Source organism: Rhododendron vialii, chromosome 9a (assembly GCF_030253575.1).
Source record: "Rhododendron vialii isolate Sample 1 chromosome 9a, ASM3025357v1".
Taxonomy (NCBI): Eukaryota; Viridiplantae; Streptophyta; class Magnoliopsida; order Ericales; family Ericaceae; genus Rhododendron; species Rhododendron vialii.
In genome coordinates this window covers 23,003,623-23,023,796 of record NC_080565.1, presented here as the reverse complement: position 1 = coordinate 23,023,796, position 20,174 = coordinate 23,003,623, and the positions used below count along the sequence as shown (strand labels likewise).

The following is a 20,174-nucleotide window of genomic DNA, read 5'->3' as shown; positions in this document are numbered from 1 at the left end:
ATTCACACCCCATAAAAAATTTGCAAAAGAGTAAAATAAAATTTTTGCAAAAGGATAAAATAGTAAAAACATCTTTAAAAAGAGGCCGAATGAAATAATTCTACAAAAAAGAGTTTGCATAGAACTCTAAGTAAAAAATATGACTAGCCAGGAATTTCCCTAATTTCTTCTAAACTTTAGGGCTCATCCGACCCGACCCGATTGGCAGTCCTCCGGCTTTAATAGGGTAAATTGGTCGGTTTAGTATTGGGTGGGCGCCAGTGGCAGTCTCTCTTCCCCTGGCCCTGTTCGACCTTTGCAATCGCAGCTAGCGTTTGTGTATATATATTTATCTACAGTTGATATATATACAGAAGTGCATCAGGGTGGGGCTGGAGCAAAGAGAAATCAAAGGGATTTGCTTGGTGCAGGAGATGGGAGACGAGGTTGAGAGGAGGAAAGAGGACGACGCAGTGTGTGTACTGAGGGGGGATGATGAAAGAGAAAAAGACGATGACCACTCGCTGGTTCCCCTACTTCCTGGGATCCCATTAGCCCCTTCAAGTCGAGATCCAAAACCACCCAGGGTTATCTTTGTGCTAGAGAAAGCTTCTCTGGCTCCTGCTTATGTTGGCAGGGTAAGAAAGCTTGTACTACTTCCAATATTTTCTCTTGCCAGAATTTTTTGTGTTATCTAAATTTGTTTGCCTTTTTTTTTTTTTTTTTTTGTCCTCCTTATTTGCATACATATCACGTTCTACAGAGCTACCAAATTCTAAATCCAGATGAGCATGCTGATTTCCTACGGAAAAAGAACATGAATCCTTATGATCACAGGCCTGATATCATTCACGAGGTGAATAACTATCCTTTTGTTGATTAAATCCTTTTTACTGGTGTTTGAACTTCAGTTAATTGACAAACCTTCGTACAGATTGTCAGGTTTTTTCAGTTCTAATACTTAGGCCTGGGGAGAGAAACAGGCACACAATCTTTTGCATACCTATTTTATTAAAATCATTTTGCATTTGTTTTTTCTAAGTATTAGAAATTGAGTTGTAGTAGTAGTAGGAGACTAGGAGTTGGTTAGATAGTGGGATAATTAACCTATTTTGTAGGGTAATGTGTACTAGTGGGTATCAATCTTTCTTGTATAAATATGACGTTTTTGAATCAACAAAGGACGAGTTGAATATTGTTAGAAGTCTTCAATTGTGAAGAAAGAGGTCAGGTTCTCCTCAATTTGAGCCAGTTGAAGGTCTTACCTGCTCGAAGTGTCACACGTCTCTCCTTTTGTTATATTTTTTTTCTTGCCTTGTTTAAAAGAAGGTTTGTTAACAAAAAGAAAATAGTCGGCAGTTGTCTTTATTTTTCTATCTTGGTTTGTGAGGACCTTGGGGACATCTGGTGTAGGGCTGCAAATGGACCGAGCTGTTCACGAGCAGGTCAAGGCTCGGGTCGGCTCGTTAGTAAATGAGCTCAAGTTTTAAGCTCGTTTAGTAAACGAGCCAAGCTCGACCTCGATTATTTGAGCTCGACTCGACTCAGGCCAACCTTGAGCTAGACTAGGTTTGAAGAGCCGAGGTCGAACACGACAAAGCTTGGCTTGGCTGGGCTCGGTTGCAACCCTAATCGGGTGTAATTTCTTTGGGAAAAATCCTTTGCCTACTTACCGTATGCTATCTCTCATTGTAATATTAAGATACGATTGGGTCTCACTATCATCACTTTGTCATATAACACAACACTTCAAAGTTCAAACACACTGTTAGCAACACGACTGGAGAGGGCCTTAGACAAACTGGCAAGTGGCAAGAAATTTGACACTTACACCATCAAGTATTGGTCGTTATGTACCTTTTGCTGGAGCCACTATTTGCATGACATGAAGTGTTTGAACCATTCTATACTTTACACTTGCAATGTGAGGTATTTAAACTCAAGTATTTTTCTGGTATCAACATTTTCAGTTCTTTTGGGATCTCAAGATCGCCCAAGCTAGGAATGGGTATCCTATTTAGATAGCCATTATGTACCAGTCACTGGGCCACGAGCTACGAACGTCAAAATTAGATAATTTTTGGTGTCATTTCGATTTATGAAGCCTTATGGAGAAAGTTTTGGCTCCAGGTCATTTCAGCATGAAAATTAATTTTGTTGGTAAGTCAAAATAACATTTCCGCTAAAACAAAGTAGAACAATTAACAGATGTATGTACCTCTGGTAGAACTACACAGCTATCAAATAAACTGAAATCCAGAGAAAACAAAAAGGAACCATTTGGCCAAAGCATCCTATCTGATACAGAAGTAATGCTAAAGTAATACCCGGGGAGAAGTTCCAATCTAAATGCAAACAATTACTAGGACTGAAATTCTGTGTTTTTTTGTTATTCATGCTCATGTTTGTCTTTTCGTGCAAATCTTACATATGTTCAGGCTCTCCTTCAAATTATGGGTAGTCGACTTTGCATGGCTGGTGGTGTACAAGCGATTTATATCAAAACTGTTCAAGGGGTTCTCATTAAGGTTGAGCCACATACGCACATTCCAAAAACCTTGGGGCCGTTTTGTGCCATGATGTGTGAGTTTCCCTCTGTTGAATGATATCAGCCTTCTCATTCTCCAACGTGCACCAATTTGCTTTCATTTTTGTTTCATCTGTGCTACTATCTTCCCTCTTTTACAGCACAATTACTGCAGAAGTTGAGTATTAAAGCAAGGGGTAAGGGTGAGAAACTTCTGCGTCTTGTTGAGAACCCTGTGACCAAGTATTTACCTTTAAATTCCCATGTAATAGGTGAGCCATTGAAATTATATGTTTATATCCATTCTTTGTGGAACTATTTGAATGACATGAAGCAATGGTGTTCCTTAGGTCTTTCATTTAGTTCAAAGAAGGCCGTACACATACGGGATTACATTGGTAATATTAACAATGATCAAAGTCTTGTTTTCGTGGTATGTATATAAATACTATCGGCTTTCACGCGTTGAGTTAGATTTCATATTTTCTTTTGTAAACTGTATCTCATTGGAAATTTTCAACCAGGTTGGTGCAATGGCTCATGGTAAAATTGATTGTGACTACATCAACGATTTTGTGTCAGGTTATTTCCATCAGAATGGTCATTCTTAATTGTTTTCAGCCTTGGTACCATTCCATTCCATGCATCTATTAGTCAATTGAGATGTTTCTGTGCTTCACCAGTGGCTGGTAAATAATTTCTGCTTGTAACATAGTAGTTGTCCACTTGTCCCCACATGCTTCTCAAGTTTGTCTTAAATGGCATGGATTTCGGCTGATTTGTGATATCTGATCCGTCATACGAGAATCTTATGCCACAAAAACTGTTCTCGTGTGATTATCATCTCAGCACATTAGGTTTTCTTCTCTTCTCAGTTTTTGTTATTTTTAATTGGCTAAGAAATGGAAGCCAGTTTGGAGCAAACAGGGAACCTTGGTTTCTTTCCCTGGCCTTCCTTGTTTGAAGATCTTTGCCTGGCTGAGCATAGTAGATTAGGTTGCACTCAGAGGTGTGCGATTGTGACATGGTTTTTGTTATTTTTAATTGGCTGAGAAACGAAAGCCAGTTTGGATTAAACGGGAGAATCTCGGTTTCTTTCCCTGGCCTTCCTTGTTTGAAGATCTTTGCCTGGCTGAGCATGGTAGATTAGTTTGCTCTCAGAGGGGGGGGGATTGTGAAGCCAACTGGCGCGAGTTGAAACAACATAATGGAAGTCGTGGGAGACAGATTAAATCGATTCAACCAACATTTTGTCCTATGGGAAAAGCAAACCTACGGTTGATCCATCAACATGGTTTAGCTGGCTGGTTACACTGCACTCTAGTTGACATGTCATATGAGATAAGTTACTTCTTGTAATTGCAATTACGGAAATGCCTCTTTTACAGCTCATCAAAACTGCTGCAACATCGCAAGAGAATCAGGGGTTCACTAAAATGACTAAATGGAATTAAATGCAAAGTTGGACATTCCAGTCCATGTGCTTCGATTTAGAACATCCATACTGGTGGTGCAATTAAGGGGAAGGTTATTTGAGTGGCCACCCTACTAAACATTACGATAATTCAGGAGTTTAAATGGCCTGGTTGTACGTGGCATGGAGTCAAAAACACGGACACGGGACAGGGGATTTTTAAAAATGGGGACACCAACATGGCAGGGGACATGGAAATAAATAATATTCATTTGATACCGTTGGAAACATAGTTGTATGTAGATAGCATCATATATACATCATACTGCATTTTTAACCCAAAAAATTGTAGTAATGCACATTTAACCCAACAAAACTTTTAAAAAATGCATATTTACCCCTGCCGTGTCCCCATACGGATCCCTCCCCATGAAAAGTTTTAATTAAGTTTAATGGACACGCCAGGTGGCGTATCCTTGGCGTGTCGGATACGGATACAGCAACTTCTAGGAGTGCCAGTGCTTCATAGGCTTTGTTACAATCTACCCATGATCTACCAAAGGTTCAGCATTGGAATTATCCCTATGTCAGGTTGGAAGAAGAAAGGGCACTTAGCTCTGGCCAACGCAATATCTACTGCTTAGTCTTCCTATAGTCTTTTTTTGACGGCAAAATTAGTCTTCTTATAGCCGATCTGCCATCAGACCATTCACTATTGCTTTGATCATCCGACTGCTTCAATCAAAGCATTTTGTTTTAATTTTCCTCGGTCGCCATCTGGTGCTTCTACTGAACTATTTCTGGAGTCCTTCAGAATTCCCTCCGTAATTCCTTTTGGATTTCAGTCTTCGAAAGAATAAAGCGGTACTTTTTCCAACCCATTCTGTTTTTTGTAGTACCCCAGTGTCTTTGATTCTTAACTCTTTTGAGTCCGGACTTCAATGAAACCAGCAAACCAACCATTGTTAATTTGATTTTTGGGAGACGCTCAAGCACCTTGGCTTTTGATTATTTGGTCACATTGGAGTTATTTCGTGTCATCTCTTTCATTTTGTAATCATCAAAAACGTATTCTTGTCATCAAGTATAATTGAGGAATTGATGCTTCTCCACAGTCCACTCTACTTTGTAACACTTTTGTGACCCTTTCCTTTTTCTTTTTCCTTTTTTTTTTTTTTTTTCAACCGAGGTCTTTTTACCTTGTTATGGAGTTGCAGTAGCTTCGGATAAAGTTTTTGGAGGCCATTGTTAAAGTCAGTGTCTCCTGATGTGGATATTTATTGTTGAGGCATTCTGGACAATTTATTATGGTCTCAGTCTATAGAAGTTAGAAAATGGTTGCTTTTTAGTGGTATTGATGTATTATACTCTTGTCCTCTATATCTTTGCCTTTGCAGTCTCTGTTCTTCCATTGAGCGCTGCAGTATGTTTGAGACGTATATGCATTGCCGTGGAGAGACAACGGAAGATCCTGTGAAATGGTGTCATTGTTTAGGAACACCTGTTCAAGGTTTATAAGTTATCATGCAGCTTGTGGCCTTCCATTATGTCATGGGGTTTGTGTGTGTCGTTTTTTCAATCTACACCTTTTTTACTTGGAAGGGTTTTTTTTTTTTCTTTTTTCTTTTTTCCAATCATTATGGCGTTAGCTAATTTATGTTGGGCCTAGAGTTGTGTAAGACATAGTTGCCATTGCTTCTTTTTACGTTGCAAATTCAATCTGCAGTTTCAGGAATTTAGATGTATGATATTTGTAGCGGAGATAATTTCTTGAATGATCGTGCTAAATCCATGTGGGCTAGAATAATGTTGATTCGTACAAGGTTGGGACTATGCATGGTCCATGCCGTCAGAAAATACACTTGGCCATCAAGAGATTTTGTTAACGAATAAAAAAGTGCAGTTATACACTTCGACATTTTAGTAACTGAACGGACTGTTGTTACTATAAGAGCTGGCCCTATATACATATTTGGGGAATTGATTTCCGCACTCTCCTTTTTACCATTCACTCTCTTTTCGTTTTCATTTATGTGGATTTACTACATTACCCCTTGATATGTGAAACAATGAACTAATGAAATGGTAAAATGATAATTTCACGTGAATAAAAACAAAAATAGGAGTGCGGAAGGTAAAAAGGGGAGTGTGAAAATCGCTATCCTATATGTATCTATGTTTTTTAGCATTAGTGCTAATCAGCAGTTGCTCTGCTGTCGAAATAGTTCACCCTCACTTTGTTCACCCTCACTTTGTTCACCCTCGGCGAGGGTATGCTCATTTCGTAGCTTAGGGTATGCTCATTTCGTGTCTCAATTTGCTGATTGAAATCGTTCAATTTTTCCAAATTCATTTGTTAGGAGATCATGATAATATTTAGCTCAATCAAATATCGGTAAGTGCTTCGTCTAGAAGTTTGTGCACTTGTCAATATCCGGTTAAGCTATATTTTTGCTTAGTCTCCTACTAACAAGTGAATCCAAATAAATTGAGCGGTTTCAATTATTGTAGTAAGACATGAAATGAGCATACTCTCGCGAGGGTGAATGAAACGAGTTTCAAAATAAGTGTTGCGTCTGTCTTATCTTCGCCTTAGGTCTATCATTGTATTGAAAGGCGATCCTTGTTGAACCCACATGAATGTGTGTGTAAAGAAAGTGACTTTGTCCTGCAGGATTAAGTCACTAATGATGCATGTCCCTCAAGAATGAGAATGGTGGCCCCTTTCGGCTAGGGGACATCGTCGGAGAACAATGCGAGGACAGGATGAGTGAGAACCTTCCATTGGTTACACTTGGTTCTATATTTAGATATGGAGATAGATCTAGATAGAGATCTCTATCTCTGTCTATTTCTCTATCGAAAGATAGATGTATTGATAGATGGATATTGATCCGGTTTCAAATCTATGAATAAAAGGGATCCCTAGCCTAAATATCCATTTGAGAAGATAGATGAATAAATGGGACGGAGCCAACAAGCTCCAAGCCTCCAATGACATGACTCTTTACGGACAGAGTGGATTGTGCTCTTTTGGTTCCCCTAAAGGACTAGTCAATGCATTCTCCATACTTACGTCGACTTTCAACGGAATGAATTTTAAAGTTAAAACTGATAAAATTCCATTTAAGATCAACAATGTCACAGAAAAGATCAGCGATAAAAAAAAGTCACTAGAAAGATTAAGAACATACTACTCCCTCCGTCCTTATTTGATTGTCCACTTACGTGCATTTTCAACGGCTTATATCTCTCAACGTATATTGCTAAAAATATGCAATTTGGATCTTATTTGATAGTTCTCAATTTTTTCTATAAGACAATGATTTCAAAAATATAAAATATAATTTACGTCGAGAGACATAAGTCGTTGAAAATGCACGCAAAATCGTAGTGAATAATTAAATAAGGATGGAGGGAGTAATTACTAACTTAGCAAAACATGACCACTAAAATTTAATTGGTAATTTTATCTATAAAAAAAACTATAGAAACAAGTTTAAATAACAACTAATTGAAAAAACCCATTTTAGATTTTCACTTTAGGTCCCCAATTATTTAGTTTAAACAATATCAATTTAAAAATACTTGCATATGATTCATATTTCCGAATACTGCATTCACATGTACGTGAAACACATGGTCGGATATTGCACTATTTCCTAACAAAGAAAGGAACAAAAATAATTTAAAAATAGCATGAGTCAGAAAAATTGTTTGTACTGAAAATCGTATGTATCCAACTCGTGCCATTTCAGTCGCAATGCATAGTGATTGGATCAAACACCAATTAACAAACTTAATCGCAACATTTCACATACTTTGATGAGAAGGGAAGCTTTGTTTGGAACTTATGGAATAGAAGGGAAGAGAAGGAACAATTAAAAATTTTCCTTCTCTCTTGTTTGGATTCTTACAGAATGAGGAGGAAAAATGACAGAATAAATTCAACTTTTGGCTTATTTCTCTCAAATTTTCTCTCTGCGTTCTCTCTTAATTATTTTTCTTTTTCCTTTCCACAAGTTCCAAACAAAGTGTAAAGGTAAAAGAAAAAAATAAATCAACAATTGTGCGTATATGCTTTATGCTACCCAAAAAACCAAAATTCAGAAGGGGAAAAAAAAAACACGATCTAAAGTGCAAAAAGTATCTATCCAAACAAGCCCTAAATCAGTTAATTTTTTCTTTTGAACTTCTTTTCAAAAATTCTTTTAATTTGGGGTTAATTTTCTTTTACTTCGGACGAGAAAATGAGGGAATTGAAGACTAATTATTTTATTCAATTTCTTAAATCCATCAAAACAAAAAGGTTTAAATTTGTACTCAACGAAGCTGATTAAAAGTGAGGTTATTATTTTTTGAATCGATTCAATCCATTAAACATGGAGAGCCCGAAGGCAAATACAGATGTCCTCACTAAGAGTGAACCAAAACTATCTAAACCTAGACGCAAGGCACCGACTATTGAAGCAGGCTGGCAATTACGTCGGTACATAAGAACCCGTCTCAGCATACATAGTAGAGTATCCAAATAGACACCTAGCTCAAATCCACAATTAGCCGAAGAGGAAACCCCGGCAAGTAAGAAGTCCAGACAAGCTCAACGTCGGCACACCCATATCAGAAAGCACGCCCACGCCGACGAGTAACCATTGATGAGCGAACCCCAAAAACAAGGTTAGGACCACATCGGTGCGAGCCTTGTTGACACTTCAGGCTCTAGCCGGCGACCGCAAGCCAAACGGCGAACTTGCAAGACCACAGCGAAGCACCGAAGATCACACCCGAACGCCAAAACTCCCAACTACAGCCCAATCACGCTACCGAAGCTGTCGGCACAATCCAGTTGCACAAAGAGGCCCCAACGCAGCTGAAAACTCCAGCCTAACAAGCAAATCCTAATCTAAAAGAGATTATTCACCCACTACCAATATCCACCGGATCTAGAAAACCTAGACCGGTACAGACTAGACTGGACTGGACTGGGGATCGAGACCAGCCGGTAAAACACCAAGCCAAACAGCCGGCGAAGAAGAAAAGGAATAAAAAAACAAACCCTAACCCCACTGATCATTGATCAACTATTGAGTAGGATCAGAGTTTCGGATCAACATTTGGATTTCAGGCCTACCCGAACCCGAGAGCCATTATTGCAACCCGTTCCAATATACAACTACTCCACTACTACAGGAGTAGAGTATCTTTCGAATCATGCCCCAGTCGAGGGTCAACATTTGTATGCGATATACTCCTACAACTATCAGCTCCAGGTAGGCCCAAATTATTCTCTCCCTTTTTTCTCTCTTCATTTCTTAACTTTTTGTCTCCTTCATTCAAGGATTCAAAAGCGATTCTCATCCACAAAAATGATGCAGAGGAGGAGGCCCACTGTTGTCTTCTTTCTCGAGTCAATTCCATTTCAACCAGAAGATGACTTTCCTGGGGTAATTACTACTAATTAAATAAAATAAATACTTATCCTACAACCCCACCCCTATTAAATGAACAGTAACATTTATTGTTGTTTATTCGTTACTTTCTCTCTCTTCTTTAATTAATGATTTTTTTTTTTTTATCTACTTCTTTAATCAATTAATTATGGATACATATAAATCTTGCTCTGTGGTGGTTTAGGGTTTTGAGATTTGTCCCCTGATTTAGGGTTTTGAGGCGTCCTTACTAATTTAGGTTTTTGTGACGGTAGGGTTTTGTTAAAAGGGGTTTGAAAGGTGCTTTAGGGTTTTGAGAAGATATCCGTTCCTATCCATTCTTAGGATGGCTGATTAAACATTCCGTCGAGGGTCAACCGAGTCATTCGTGAACTCGTTACGAGGCTTGATTCCGTAAAGGCTCGTTCGAGTTCGATTCGTTTACTATATAAACTGAACCTAAGCCACAATTTTAGTCTTGTTTAAATTTAATAAATGAGGCTGAAACTGAACCTGCTGTTATTCGGCTTGATAAGGATTGCAAACATGGAATGTGTGTGTACGTATTTATGTATGTCATGAGAATTTCATATGTAAACTTCAATACACATATGTACACAATGAAAGTGTTAATAACTTGCACTTGTTTAAGCTTTTATAAACTTATATTTTTATAATCATAAATGGAAACTGATTTTCGCGCTCTATTTTTACTGATGGCGCTCCACTTTTAAGTGAAGTTACTAGTAATTTCATAAACAAAGTAGAGCACCATTAGTAAAAAGTGAAGCGCGAATATCAAAATCCTATATGTATGAACTTTAATTTATGTACCATTTCTGTATGGCTGGATTGAATAGTTGAGGCCGTGGATCTGAACCAATTTTTTTTAAAATCCAAATTGTTATTTGGTAATCTACCATCATTCGAAGTACATATCAACATCCACGTTATCACACTTGTACTTGATTAGAAACTTAAAATGAGAATCCATGAAAAGTACTGGTTAAATCATCGGGATGCAAGTGATCCTTTGATGCAAACTTTTTGGTCCAGTCCAAGAGGAGCCGTTTCCTTTGAGATGTGTTTACTAGTTTGGTTTTTCTCTTTCCAGAACTCTAGGTGGTGGTTTTGCCCTGCCTCCTTGGCTGGTTTCAAAAATTGATTGGAATTTAAGACTAAGAACAATATTTAAAAAAAGAAAAATTGACCAGACGCAACCCTTCGAATTGCTTTTATAAAGATAACATGTATTCATTTTCGAATTGGTTCTATATTTTCTTTTATCTTCTAATTTCTTTTGCCTTTGATTTGCGTTTATTTCAAAATGAAAATCTAGCGGAAGTCAACAGACAGTTTTGAGGGCTAGGGTTGGGTAGCACCGTAGCAGATGCATTTTCTCCTTAATTTGTGTCTTAAGCAATCCCTGGATGCATCGTTGTAATGTGATTGCACTGTTTGCCATTTCAGGAACTCGTAGTTATGGGAAACGCTAATCACATTGTGAAAAACCTTTTGGTAGGCACATCTTGAAACATGATTTACCTAGATTTCCAAACGGTGATTATTGTTTTGGTAATCAAAAAATTATTGGAAGAATCCAGCAAAACAAGGAAGTCATACCTTCCTATCTTTATCTTTATCTTTACTATACTTTAAAAAGTGGGAAGATACGAAAGTGTTTCCCACACTTTGTTACTCCAGAAATACCCCTAATAAACAAATGAAATTACAAAAAAAAAGTGAAGAATTGCAATGTTTTACCCTAAAAGGTATCTTTTGGGAAAAGATATTGTAATGCTTGGGCTAACAAGTGTTACTTAAAAAGACACATTTATTAGGAAAAGTCATCATGGTTGATGAAAATATGTGTGAACAATTATAAATAGGTGAATTTGTAGTTGGGTACTTGGGTTTCATACTTTCGTACATTTCCCCAATGATAAGAGAGAACATTTGTGGTGCCATTTTTACTGTGCTACAAGTAATAAGGCCATTAATTGTCTCATTCTACCATCGAGATTCTTTGCCACAAAACAATTGATACTTTATTTTGGGTAAGCAACTACTTATGTGATTCTTGGATACATACAAATACAAGATTCCAATAGTAGTTTTTCCTGTATTCTCTATGTCTCTATGTACCTCTCACGTGCATTAGACGTGCACCTTTACTGGTTACAAAGAAACAAACAAGAAAACAAGAATTACCACAAAGAAGCCTACCAAAACAACACACTAGAAACTAGAGTATTTAGGAGTGATTTGCCAAGATAAACAAGGCTGAATAAGCTCCTTAACCCTATTGATGCCATTAGATGGATAGGGAATGGAAGACCCAAGTATACCATGAAAGTATTCGACTACAATCTCCTTGACTTCCTTCATGCCTCACCCCTTCAGAATCATTATATAGGAGCTTGTTCCTTGCCCGGTAAGCAGCCACCTTTTTGTGAAAATATAAGGCTTTTTTTGGTTTTTAGGGAAAGTGATGGAAAGAAAATGAGAGGGGAAATGGGGGAAAATGGGGAAAAAAAATTACTATTCACAAAACTTGAATTCTTTTATTTTCTGTCCTCTTTCTCTCCAATCCAAACAATTGGAGGGAAAATTAACTTTCCTTTTTTTCTCTCACTTTCCCTAAGTTCCAAACGAAGCCTAAGTATTTTGGTCCCCCACTTTACCCTATTTACCTAGGCTTTCTGCGTATAGAAAGCCTCCTCAGCAAATAGAAGATCAGAATAAGTCGATAGGGCTTCTTTTTCAGCAGAGATAAGAACAGAAGGAACAAGGCTTGATTGAATATCCACCTAAATTTTTTAAAGGTTTTCCTTAGCTTTGAGAACCCTGTCAGAATTATTACCAAATGTTGAGGAGTTAAGTGCCTTGAGCTCAGCTTTAGGGGCTTTTAGCTTAGAGAAAAGCTGGTGCATGGCTTGTCCCCTCATAGTAGATTGCCAATTTTTTGAAACAATACTTCCAAAACTAGAATGTTTTGTCCAGAAGTTAAAGAACTTGAAAGGCTTATAGCCTGAGGGGGGTTTGGCTTTAACCATAACAAGACCTGGAGCCCTTTTACCAGGAGGAATGAAGTTGCTTCGGAGTTAGGAAAGGAAATCAGCCAGTGCCCTTTTACCAAAACCCTATCCAACTAACTACAGATCAAACCATTTCATGCTTAGTATTCCAGTATTAAAGGAGCCCTTATAAGAAAGATAAATATTTCCGTAGTATCTAGGCAGTCATTAAAATCTTGAGTAGCACTCGTGTCAATGCCAATACCCCCTTTCTTTTCATCTACATGCTTAACATCATTGAGGTCACCAAGAAGGACCCATGGTTCACTACAAGCAATAGGTAAAGAGGCTAGATCAGACCACAACTGAGCTCTAGCACCCCTTCTATTTGCCCCATAAACCACTGAAACAGTGAGATTTACGTACCCTGAGCTGTTTATGACCAACTTTAACTGTTACAACTTGCTCTGCGGAGTTAATCAACTGGACATTGTGAACAATTCCAAAACAATATAATCCATGCATATCACTAGTATGGTAGTTCCCATGAAATTTCATTGTTGTAGAGATACTACTGCATGTGGAGGAGAAACTGACCCTCCTTACCTTTGTTTCCACCAGACTAAGGAAGTCCACTTTATACTCTGACAAAAACCTAGAAACAGCCCGCTGCTTTGAGGGATGGTTAACACCCCTGATGTTCCATGTAGCTAAACTCATAATCTAAACCTTGTGGCAGGTTTACGAGCTCTACCTGGAACAACTACTTTTTTGACCTTACTATTAGATATATTTGTAGACAACTGAGCATGGCCTTTAGGAGCCTGAAGATTTCCTTTTGGTGACCTTGGTTGCTTTGAGAAGTAGCGGGTGAGGAATATCCACACTTGCATTACTATCATCATTATCATAATCATCATGGTTCTCTTTATCTTGATCAGATTCAGAGGCTGCTTCAGTGCATACAAACTGCTAAAACATTGACTGGTTAGGAGTAGCTATATTGTTTCCATGCTTATGCATAGTTGGTATTGAAGCTTCGGCCTTAGGATCTGTGGCACTCACAGCTACAGGATCATGCCCATTAGGGGTTGGAGTAGAAGTAAGAGCTGCATCTTTGGGTCTTAAAATTTCCTCCACCACAGTGTTATTTTCTTGGGCAATATGCATAGACCTTGCATCGGCCAGAACAACATCAGAGCGAATGAATCGGTGAATATTTCAATTCAAAGTCCCATAAATTTTCCCGACAGTCAAACTAATAAACTTAAAATCGAGAGGGATTGAAGTTTTTGCAAGAGAAAATGTTGAAAAATTGGTTAGTGTGCTATAAAAAGTGTTTTGCATGAACAATTTGAAAAGTCATTATTTATAGGATGTTTATTGCTTCAAAAGTACAAATTTAATAAATTGACGTATGTAGCGTGTCAAGGTTTTCATTTCCTGTAGTATACGTTCTGCATTCTGTTTATACAAATTCACGTGAACACAATAGTTGTTTTCTGTCACATGCTGGCATGGTGGTTTTGCTAATGGTCATGGCTGCTAATGATTTGTTTGTGGTTTTTGTCTTTCCAACAAAAAGAGTTTTGAGGTTGATTAGCCACAAATTAGTTTTGAACTTCTTTCCATTTCCAATGGTAAGTTGGTGTTGCTCACTCCATGGGGAGGAAGTGCCAAACATGGCATAATCTCCAAACAGCAATATCTGTATTTATGTTTCTATAAAAGATTATTATCTGGTAGCTCAAGCTAACAACCTAGCATTCTCCAACCTCACATCACAACATGGGTATAGCATGGTGGTGATGACCTTTTAACATTTCGCTTGACACGTAGCAGCCTCTTTGAAAATTTCTTTCAGGTTTTGAATCCAATCACTCTAATGCAGAATTCATGTCCTTTTTACATCTATGTAGATTGTTCCTTTACGGCCAAATCTGGAGAATCTCACTGCTGTATATCTCCCGGTTCGTAATTAGATTCGGCTTAGTCAATTTTATTATAGTTGATATAACTATTCCTCGGGTGCATACTTATTATTCTTAAACGATTAATTTATAGTGGTAAGATTAGAAAACTTGACTTCCTCTTAAATTTGGATGTTGAGGTCAGAATCACATGGAAATAAATGAAACAGTCACCTAGCAATTGGAGTCTTTTTTCCTAAATTTGACTTAAGATGCTCAGATCGGAAATTTTGACTATCGAGATGAAGGAATAAAATTATACTGGAGAACAAGTTTCTCCCATTTAAATTGCCATCTCCACGAGGATGATGAACATGATGAACTCATTGAGCCCACATTGATAGCTCACAAATATCTCCAAGTTATCTACACCTTAGAGCATCCGCAATGGGTTTGTTAACTAGTACGTTAATTGTGTGTGTTAAGATTTAACAAACAAAATTGTATTTTTTGTGACACAATGCTTGTGTGTTAGAGTGTACCAGAGTGTGCTAAATGTAGTAGTGTGTTAGTATGGTTATCAAGTTTAGCAAAGAAGTTAACAAACAATAAGTGGGTCCTATCCCTATAAATTCAAACTTCAACCATAAAACATAAATGCCCACACTACTTTTTTTTTTGAAAATTTACCGTTAGCTTGATTTACCATTGCCTTTTTCATTGTTTTTTTATATATGCGTTGAACACTAAAGGTACGAATAAAGCAAAATAGGCAATGGGATTTCATGCTCTAAACATAATTCTTTTAAATGGGAAGTGGAGTGGCAGGAACAAGGCCGTTGGCCTTTCCTTCATTACAGAAAAATGACGTTGGTGACATATAGTCATTGTAAAAGTTTTTATTATAGCCATTGTTTAGATACATTATTTTGAAGAGTTAACACATTCCTAACTAACCCATTGAAGTACTCATATATATACTAACACACTTTTAAGTTAACAAACACTTGTAGGACCCATTTTTTATTCTAACACATACTTTAACAAATATTTTGATACACAAATATAACACACCCATTGCGGATGCTCTTACAAGCTCTTCACATTGAGCTATGCACTCATTGCAGTACTGAATAAATCTCTGCACTCACTGTTGCACTCTTCCACCTCCACTTGAACACCTATTTTCATTGCAAACTGAGTGAAAATATCAAACAAAGAGAACTACGATGTGCCTAAAGGAACAAACCTTTTTCTGGTGCCTTACAAGTTACAATACAAGGTAGCATTCAGTCCAGTATTTTAGTGGTTTTTTTTTTTTTTAAAGTTCCAACAATGAAGAATTATGATCTTTTTATTGTGCAACTACCTCTCTTTGATGATTATTACCCAAAGGGTATCCCTGTAGAATTAATATTGCTTGATAATCAGAAAGGCCCCTTGTGCTGGTAATTTTGTATATCATTTATGGTTCACCAAGGGAATCCATTAGAAATTGTCTGCTTTGAGTTTTTTTGCTTTGAGTTAACCACACTTGTTATGCTATCAGGCGCTGCAAGCTATTCTAGACAGCCCTCTTAACGCCAGTGGCATGGTACAAGCTGTTTATATCAATTTTGGGCGTCCGGGCATTTATGAAATCAGGCCCCAAGCAGACTTTATCAAAGATTCTGCACCTACAGCATTTGAGAATGTGCTCGGTAAGTAAAATTTGTTTTCTTCCTAACCCTATTTGAATGCACCTAGCAATACATACATTGTTCATCACTCATGCCAAGTTGACAAGGTGCAGGAGGGCTATTCCAAACTGGAAGGATTCTACGTACTGACACAGCTGAAGAACTTATGCTACGGATTCCAGATGTCCCCACCGTAATTGCTCGCATTCAGGAAGACTATATGAAAATAGGTTAGTATTTGATTTTAGAGGATTGTCTTCTTTTCATGCGAAACTTATGGATTATTAATAAGTGGTGCTTGCGGTGTAGGTTGCTTGTCCGGTGCTGGTGCTTTAGATGGAACTAATCTCCAAGAATATCTTACTGCCTCTAGCAATGATCAGTCATATTTCTTTGTGGTATGTGAGGGGTTTCAATGGGGTTTCATTATTGCCATCGATCCTCCATTTTTTTAAAATCTTACATTCCTATTTCCCACCCGCAAAAGTGTATACTAGCATTATTTTTCTTTGAATCCTTTATTCCCGTAATGAATTGCACTAGTGTCCCCTAGTATTTGAAAAAATCAGACTAACCACTCTTATAAGCCTCAAAAGGAACAAATACAAATACAGCCCTTTAATCTCATCACTTCAGGTACTGAAAGCTTGTTTTAGTGGACTTTTGTTTTCTTTTTCGATTAACATGATAAATTTTTTATATTCATACATGATTAATTTATAAGTAGGCTTTTGATTGGTTGATTTTTATGTCATATCTACTGTTAATATGGTTTTCTTGAAAGTTAGAATCTGTTTTCCTGATTTAATTGTTAGGGCCTTTAATATACTCTTTTGATTTTTCGAATAATGTTTTCTTTGGATGTTAATATTATGGCTCTATTGGAAACCAAATCTATCTCTAGAACTTACGAAATACGATCTGAATACAAGATAAATTATTTTGATTGGGGTAAAACGTATATAGGATAATAAGTAATAGGGCAAAGTATAGATTACCTCCTCGTGGTTAAGGCATTTGGCATATCACCTCCCTCACATTCTGAAATAACCCATTTACCTCCTCTTGATTTCGGACTAAAGTGCAACTCTAACACCGAAGATGTTAAATGACTGTGATACCCTGTCTCTTTTTTCTCTCATCCCAATCCATCTTTCCGTGGAAATTCAGTCGGTGTTCAAGGATTGCCATGGTGATGTGCTCTTTGCAACGGTGAATCAGTACACGATCTGCCGAAATCAGCTTTGAATTACAATAATTTTTTTCCTATATTTTTTCCTGTAAACGAAATGCGGATTCCTCGATTCTTTTGTCATTTTGAGTCCATGGGACCAGCTTAATGTTTCCCATTCAAAACATCCAACACCTCATAAACCCATCTAAACTTTCGAACTATTTACCTGTAACCCTACCTCTTGGCCCAACTAAAACAAATAGTATCACCATTAAATTACGTATTTTGTGAATTTGCAAAGGGATTGGTATAAATTTATAAATTTGTTGGTAGATAGGATATGGGCCTTGAACGCCGGCACAGAGAGAGAGAGAGAGAGAGAGAGAGAGCCGACTGAAGACGAAGACCACGAATCCATGATGAAGCACAAATTGGCTGCATAATTGTGTTCAATTTGTTGGATTAGGCGCAAGCAGAGCTTGATTTTGGGCTGGGTTTGGAAGTGGTGGCGCCTAAAGAGGAAGAAGAAGGGTGATGCTTGCTTTGTTTGGATTGCTTTTTGAAAAAAAAAAAATTTAACTTAAAAAACACTCATTATTTTTATTTTTAATCATTAATCACTCCTATCTTTAATCATTATTATCATTTTTCTCTCTATCTCTCTCCAATCAGTACCTCTACTTTTAATTATTACTCTCATTTCTTTCTCCACTCATAATCTTACAAAATTTCTCAAAAATTCATTCAAACACAGCAGTTGTCTTTTAACATAATGTTCAACTTTATTTATTTGTCTTTCTCAAACCAACTCTCATAATAGGCGTGTGAACTACACCTTCCGTCAATTTAGAAGGAAAAGATAACAGTAGCACTTTAGTTCAAACCCACGAGGAAGTGAATTGGTCATTTTAAAATGTGAGGGAGGTGATGTCCCAAAGGCCTAAAACACAATGAGGTAATCTATATTTTGCCCTACGTAATATGTAGCCCCGGATATTGAATTATATGCCAGCCACTAATTTGTTTTGGTGCTTGGGAAATGAAAAGAGAGTTCAAACAACAGAGAAAATACGAACAACTGATGGGAGGAGGAGATTCACACACAATATCAAATACTCTTTTACTGATGATGCTCACTGACTATACAAAGATTCACACTTCTCACGTCTCTTTCTCTTGCTCACTCAACTCCAATACTTGCTTCATTACACACACACACTTTTATAAGGAAATAGACGGGCGGAGTCTGGGATTTGGATTACTCTGAATCTTCAAATCAAATACAATCACATAACTACATAGTCAACATATGTGGCTTATCCACAAAGCCTCCAAACCAACGGTAGAAACACATGTTATTCATTCCTAAATCAAGCTAACAATATTTCAACAACAACTAGACCTTCAAGTGGCTTACTCTTGGCTCACCAACAAAGCAAGCATCATTGTCACCGAGAAGACAACTAGGTAACTGACTTAAGAATTGAGGCTGACATATGCTCCATTGGAACTTATGCAGGTTGGAAACTTTGCTGACTAAGAGATCGATCATCACATAGAGGATTACGTTAAAGGTAACTTTGAATTACTATGATAAGTTGCTTACTAAGATGTACATTTAGAAATGCAGTCGTGATTTCTGTCTAGATGTACGGCACCTCTAAATGTTCCTTTCCATGTTCATCTTTGGCATGATGAGGTTCAAATATCTGTTTCTAAGAACTCAATTAACTAGGTCTCGATTAAATTCGAAGAAATGACATTCACATTACTGGCACAACACTCACAGAGCATTCAGGATTTCCAGATTGTTGGTAAAAAGGCATCCAAAAATAGTACTCTTTTTTTTTAGTTTAATTCAACTACATAGTAGCTCTAACTCACATATATGTTGGGTGTCAAGAGAGTTTGTGAAGTGTTGTGGAGTTTTTTTTTTCCTCTCCAACTTATAAATGACATTGGAAACCTGTGCTTAGTATGCCAACCGCCAAAAACAGTGGTGCTCTGTTTTCAGGTTGTAATTCTTTATTCTGCGTTGATTCCATAGAGTTCTGAAAGTTCCTTGTGGTAATTCTTCTGGAAAATTTTGTCACCTAAATGCTCACTTGATTTGTCATCTTTCATGGTTGTGTTTGCAGTTAGCCAGTTGGACTTGAATGCTAATGCTGAGCTACGCGCGGTTGTGAATGCACTGCAAGCTAAATGGGGTGTTCTCTGAGAACCCGAAATTACCTCTGACTATGTTGAATTACCCATTGAATAGACAGCGTGACATCTAATTTGGTTACTGTGATGCTGCTTGATAGAAAACTGAGAGTAGTAGTCTTTTTTACTGTGATGCAGCAGGTGCTTGCTAGTCACTACAGGCATGCTTATACATTGTCCTGAAAGGGATTGGAATCAACTTTGCGCTGTTTAGAAACAATTTGCAGTGTTTTCAATTCCCTTTGGAATGAGAGCATTGTACTAGCAACATCTGATCTATTAGTATGTTCTATTGGTACAATTTGAGTTTGATTTGACCAATGTTTCTAAAGTTGTGATGGAGTACTATGTTAAGGCCGTGAAATTCTTTATTGGGACTTGACTAAACACTAAACAGGCACACTCATAGAGGAAGCTTCATCAAAATCTCTTTTTTTTTTTTTTTTGAATAAAGACGAAAATAAGACAATTTTTAATTTTCCAAGTCGAGTCAAACCAATAATCCACAAAAATTTAACGCTAAACTAAAAAAGGCGAATTTTTTTTAAATAAAAACAAGATAAATAAGCCAATTGGCTTATTTAGCCAAAAGACTACCTATCGAGGTGGCTCAACATTAACTACCCTATATATTGTTTGGGGGTGAATTAGTTTATTTTGACTTATCCCAGACTGTGCTATATTTTACGCCATTTTATTTTTTATGGTTGATTGAGGGTATTGTTTGTCTATCACTTCGATAGGTTTAGATTGATTTCTGAAAATAGTGCTCTGTTTGATTTGCAGTATTTTTGAATAAAATTTTCATAATGATGAAAAACCAAACCCGATTGACATAAA

General features: G+C 37.3%; 2 protein-coding genes across 3 annotated transcripts; both read left to right on the top strand.

Annotated features, from left to right (window-relative positions):
* Positions 1-249: 249 nt before the first annotated feature.
* LOC131300084 (uncharacterized) lies at positions 250-5,708 on the top strand. 2 transcript variants are annotated; one of them, XR_009190864.1, is made up of 7 exons: positions 250-617; positions 743-835; positions 2,418-2,562; positions 2,668-2,778; positions 2,857-2,939; positions 3,031-4,784; positions 5,318-5,708. XR_009190864.1 is itself a non-coding variant. In XM_058325753.1 (7 exons), exons 1-7 carry the CDS (start codon positions 414-416, stop codon positions 5,395-5,397), a joined length of 774 nt encoding a protein of 257 aa, XP_058181736.1. In that variant the 5' UTR covers positions 250-413; the 3' UTR covers positions 5,398-5,708. The 2 variants fall into 2 exon arrangements, 1 of the variants encoding a protein (XP_058181736.1); XM_058325753.1 differs by having other exon boundaries at positions 3,031-3,088.
* A 3,511-nt stretch (positions 5,709-9,219) lies between these two features.
* LOC131300085 (uncharacterized) lies at positions 9,220-19,698 on the top strand. The gene is made up of 7 exons (XM_058325755.1): positions 9,220-9,364; positions 14,286-14,336; positions 15,826-15,976; positions 16,069-16,185; positions 16,265-16,353; positions 18,649-18,703; positions 19,268-19,698. The coding sequence occupies exons 1-6, from the start codon at positions 9,287-9,289 to the stop codon at positions 18,667-18,669; spliced, it is 507 nt and encodes a 168-aa protein (XP_058181738.1). The 5' UTR covers positions 9,220-9,286; the 3' UTR covers positions 18,670-18,703; positions 19,268-19,698.
* The last annotated feature ends 476 nt before the right edge of the window (positions 19,699-20,174 follow it).